The sequence below is a fragment of the Pyrus communis genome, chromosome 10 (genome assembly GCF_041283825.1).
Source record: "Pyrus communis isolate YQ-2024b chromosome 10, ASM4128382v1, whole genome shotgun sequence".
Lineage (NCBI taxonomy): Eukaryota > Viridiplantae > Streptophyta > Magnoliopsida > Rosales > Rosaceae > Pyrus > Pyrus communis.
The window spans coordinates 27154656-27160317 of record NC_142574.1 but is presented as its reverse complement, the minus strand read 5'-3'; the positions used below and the strand labels follow the sequence as shown (position 1 = coordinate 27160317).

Sequence of the window (5662 nt, the reverse complement as noted above, 5' to 3'; positions counted from 1 at the left end):
CGGATAGGTTTCCTATTATAATTCTAATATAATAATATTTATTAAGGAGGATGTTTCAAAGCATTCCTATTTGTATTATAATTTATACAAATTAAATTCTTATTTTAAATATCACTGCAACGTATTTATATTTTCCTTTCCATTGAGTCATTATATGTAATAGCAATAGGATTCTAATTGAAAAAGGAGTTCTATTGTTGCGTTACATGACCTTTTTCCCCCTTTTTTTTTTTATCAATAGTAAGGTAGGTGGGCCCCTGTAAGTGTTCGCAATGGGAAGCCTCGAACCCCAAGGGAAAAGTGGGATTTTTTCAAAAATTTCATACTTGTTGCAGTCCCAATTTAATTGGGTAAATTTTAGAATTTTCCTTTTTAATGGGATTTTACCATCAGAGATGTTATTCTACCCTCTAATTATACTATCATTTATACCATCTTCAATAGAGATAGAATCTACATGCATTGACTGTTCCTACCTCTCTATTAAGGTAGTAAAAGATAATATAGATAGATGATAAATGTAACATTATATCTTTTAGATAGTATCTTGTTTATTAAAAACGCAATCACTACAAAAGATATCCACATGGCAACAATCCAACTCCCACCATGTACTCTAGGAGATTTTGTCGGAGGCATCTTAAAAAGAGTTTCTTCCAATTCAAATCTTTTTTGTTATGAAGCATACATTATTCTAAATACAACTAACTGTGCATATGCATGATAACAGCCAAGCACTAAATCTGAGTACTAAATAAGGTTTCAAACTCATAGTTACTAACATAGATAACTACAGGCTGCCACCATTCTATAATCATCGTATAGATGCGGATTATGTCAGTCGAAATGCGTTTTCTGTTTTCCCTAGATAAACAAACTAGTAAAATTCGGATTTACTAATATTTTTAATATAGACAATAATAAATTTACAATAAACAATGAGCGGAATTAGAACTTCTATATATTGCAGAAACCAGAAGTTTCCCGATATAACTTTTACTTACTGGGAGCAGTCATTGTGCATTTTTTATTCATCAAGAACCCTAGAAACCAAAATTCTTGCCAGCAACCCCAAATTCTGATCTCAAAAGTCTCAAATTATTTCCTTTTTGTCATAACTTTCACTCTCTTTCGGAAATTCGGAGGGGTTCGAATCTCTCATTTCGGTGTATACTAGAGTAGTTTTGGAAATTGTCTTGTCAACAGAAAAAAATAATAATAATAATTGTAAAAAACAACTTGAAATCCAGTGATACATCATCCAATGCCCAATGTCTGTGCGGTTTGTGTCATTACCCAAATGACTAAAATATGAAACGGCCCAAATACTTACAATTGTGGTTTTTTACTTGTTTTGAAACAGGCTCAAAAGTTTTCATGTTCTATTAATGTAACAAGATCAAGACATCATAAAATATATGACAATCAGCGTAAGGCTATGTAAGTTCATCTTCATCCAGCGGTTCTTGCTCCTCGGAAGCATGGGTCTTCAGCGCACTCACATCACCCATCGGCAGTTTCCTGGCGAGCCTGATGATCTGCAGCCATTTCAGTTTAGTGAATTATACGCCAAAAAACAAATGCAGATTTGCAACATATTTATCATGCAAGGCAGAATAAAAACCCAGGATAATTATTATGCAGTCCAATATTTCTGTTCAATGTTGCAGAAATAAACCTCAAGCCCTTGATCAAAGAGGTAAATGTTACATATTTAAAAGTCAAAACTGTATCTTCTTATCAACAAATATAAATTTCTTCACAAATGTCAACAACCAACTTAATATTTATGCAACATCTTGGTAAGCACTAAGCAGATGTGTCAGTTTTAACAATTCTTCACAAGAGCAAAGAAACCGAGTGTGGCTGTCTCTGAGTTCTTGAATATGTTATGTCATGCTAAATCAATGAGAGAAAGCTCGATTAAATAGTCACAGTTGCCTTCAGAAAAGCAAATCAAGATCCGTTATCCAAGCATCGCTCCCCAGAAAAGTCATGACTCATACTCAGATTAATACCAATTCAACCAATTCAAATATTCAAAGGCCACAAGCAAACTTATATATTACCATGTGATCAAGATGATTAACCGTGCTTGACTGAGCAAGTTTTTTTATTTCTTCCACGTCACTGCCTGTGTAAGCTGACAGAAGTTTACCAGCAAAACGGCACTGGTCGCTTCTCAAAAATGCATCAACCCTACACAACCAAAAGCAGCAAGCCATTATTTCGTGACATCCATGTTCTGAAATTTTTAGAGTTAAACCAAAATTAAAAAAGAAAATAAAAATCAATAGGATACAATGGCCACTTTACCATGCCTCCTTATACTTATTTTAGCAATTAACAATCTTATTTGTTATGAAGCATACATTATTCTAAATACAACTAACTGTGCATGTGCATGATAACAGCCAAGCAACTAAATCTGAGTACTAAATAAGGTCTCAAACTCATACTTACTAACACAGATAACTACAGGCTGTCACCATTCTATAATCATGATCCAGATGCAGATTATGTCAGTTGAAACCTGTTTTACATACATAAAGAAACTAGTAAAATCCGGATTTACTAATATTTTTAAGTATTATCGACAATCATAAATTTATAATAAACAGTGAGCAGAATTAGAACTTCTATATATTGCAGAACCAGAAGTTTCCCCGAGATAACTTTTACTTACTGGGAGCAGTCATTGTAGCATTGTTCTGCTTGCTTGATGTCATGGACATAAAGGTAAATAATAATCGCACCAAGATATGCCTGATTAGACAAAGAATGTAGAGTTAAGTTTATTAAAACATGAAACATAAAGCAGTTAAAAACAGTGACTAACGCGCAAAAGGATAACAATATGTTAATGTTCAAATTGTTTTTTTATGTAGATGCTATTTAAGAACTTATGAACCTTGCACTGGCTATGTGTAGCATTGCACTTATCAGCGGATAACCCAAATCTGAGCATGAAAGCAGCAGCATCTGTATACCTGTAAACAGTGGAAACACTAATTTCAAGATCTCAAGAACGTGATTAAACGCATAAGGAAAAACTTCTCACAGGTTACACTAATTCCTGAGAATGAAAACTCCCTTAAATTTTTGACATTTTGCAACCTCAAAGTACTGCCCTTCCAGAACAACTACAATCTGATTCTACAAGGTCAGATCTGTTTGCCTAAACAATGATTGCAACAATTTATTTCATCCTCTCAATCAATTAAATGCTAATGACCAAAGTTTACTCTCCCAATCAACTACAATAATAGACTGCCAAAGTTAAAAGCAAATGGTAGTCATTTGAAAACTTACTTCTCACTTTTTATGTAAACACTAGTGGCATCACGATATAGATCAAAGGCCATTTGCTCCTTGCCATCCTCTTCAAGAATAGCACAAGCATCAGTGTAAAGTTGAATAGCTTCATCAGGCATAGAATCTTCAATAGCACTGTAAAAAGGGTTATCACTTCAAATTGTTCTCCAAAGACACTCTCATTCAAACAGTAAAATCAGTACAGGAAAATAAAAGGTAGCACAAAGAGACTACGTATATCAAGCTGTAATCCCACATCGAGCATATACAGTACCGAACAAGAGAGCAACTACAAAAACAGCATAGTACTATAGGGAAAGAAAATATAAGAAGAGGAGTTCCATATGGCATGGGAAACTTCAATTGATCAAAGCTTTTACGCTTATTAAAATTTCAGGAACTTACCATACATCTGTGTATGTGAATTTATACAATTGTAAGCTCTTTTTGCGAACAAGAATAAAAGAAATGTGAGTACTATAACGATAAGAATACTTAAAATGGTGAAGAGCCACGCAATTAGTCAACCAATTAAATCTGGTGCTAGTACACTAACACTTTTGGACATAACATTTGAATATCAAATATCATTATTCAGATTGAGCCATTGCAAATATTGGAAGGATTTTAGGAAATTATTCGACTGAAACACTTTATATTCTTTACTGCCGATATGAGTGAATTCTTTTTTTCTCTAAAAAGGAACCCTTTAAGAACAGTCCAACTTTTAAGAAATTAAGATTCATAGCAGCCAAAAGCAAGGGAGTGAACCATATATTTACCGTGCCCCTTTTGCAAGAGCATCTGATGCAGGTTGTGATCTCCCACACTCAGAGTACAATTCAGACGCCCTTTTATAAAAGTCAGCAACTTCATTCCACTTCCCTAACTCCTTTGCTAGAGCAGCAGCAGACTCCATATGCTTTGCAGCATCCCAGGGTCTGATTGGTAGTAAAGGTTATAGCAAGTAGAAATTATAGAGATCACAAACAAAATCAAATGATACCGAAAGGACAGACCATGCAATTTAAAGATTACAAGGATACGAAGAGATCAATTCTTGTCCCTTCGAAGCTTTTTCCAATGCTTCCTTAGCTTTCTCGTAATCCTTGGCAATCCTAAACCCATTAGCTGCAACAGAAAACGAAGTTTAATCCAAATACCCCATAAACCATTGTAATGAAGGCTTACGGTTGCACAAAACATATTACATACCAGCTTGTTCATACAAAAGAGTAGCGCTATTCCAATCAGCACTCCACCTTGTAAGACTGAGTATTGTTCTACAATCGAAAACTAAATTCAGAAGACAAAGCTTGAGCAATCAAAGTTACAATACAAACAAAAAAGGGAGTTTTAACGAAATATTCCTGGTATTGTTCGCTTTTAACGAAAAACTACATTTTTATCTGGTACTGTTCACTACACCTTTATTTGTCATTTTTCATTAAAACTAAAGTTTTTTTTTGGACTTTTCGTTGGTTTCCTAACAAAAAAAGACAAAGCTTGCCCTATTCTGCTCTTCCCCCACTAAACAAATAAACAAATCTCAACCAAAATCAAATTGTCGGTTATATAAATTCCAGAAGTTATATACAACTCTAAATTATTGAAAGATTAGCAGATTACTGAAAGCTCAAGCTTGCCAACTTCATCTTCATATGCAGATTACTGAAAGATTCAAAATTTATGCAACTTCATCCGATTTCCCACCATCCCAGAAAATAAAAAATTCGATTACTCCCCATAACTAATTGAAATCACAACAAGTAAGAGACAATTTTGGCTCAATCTAATTGCATCAATACATAAACCAAACACAAAATTGTATATATTACTAGATATTAAAGAGATACTGACAGTTTATCGGCTTTGGCGAGCAACTTGTTTGGATCGGAACCCGCCATGGATGAACTCCGACTGTCAAGCTTTTTTACTTTTCCTTTTCTTCTAGTTTTGCAGCGCAGATTGAATGTTTTAATTGGGCAGTTATATTGTTCAAAAAAAATTGGGCTGTTATAGTCTGTTACTCGATTTCCATGAGGTCGTTGCACCTGCCCATTGGCTCCACTTATATTTTCACATGTCCATCCACTTGTACGGACACAATATTATTATTATTTTTATTTTTATTTTTTGAAATAGACACAATAACACCATCTCGAATGGTTGGGCTAAAAGACAAATTTTTTAGCCCGAAAAATTTAGTTTTTAGTCCAGAAACAGCTTTTCTGCTCCAACCGTTCTAGCTTAAAATTTTAGCCCGGAATTATTAAAGAATGAACTTAGGCTTTTTTTTTTTAAAATTAATTTTTTTTAAATAAATATGTAGACTATAGTAAATTAA

General features: G+C 33.9%; 1 protein-coding gene across 1 annotated transcript; it reads right to left on the bottom strand.

Annotated features, from left to right (window-relative positions):
- Window positions 1-1191: 1191 nt before the first annotated feature.
- On the bottom strand, window positions 1192-5353 carry LOC148693805 (gamma-soluble NSF attachment protein-like). Its single transcript, XM_088678686.1, has 9 exons — window positions 5176-5353; window positions 4531-4598; window positions 4362-4446; window positions 4098-4256; window positions 3313-3450; window positions 2912-2990; window positions 2687-2766; window positions 2070-2199; window positions 1192-1538 (listed from the first exon to the last, which is right to left on the bottom strand). Exons 1-9 carry the CDS (start codon window positions 5220-5222, stop codon window positions 1437-1439), a joined length of 888 nt encoding a protein of 295 aa, XP_088534812.1. The 5' UTR covers window positions 5223-5353; the 3' UTR covers window positions 1192-1436.
- Between the last annotated feature and the right edge of the window lie 309 nt (window positions 5354-5662).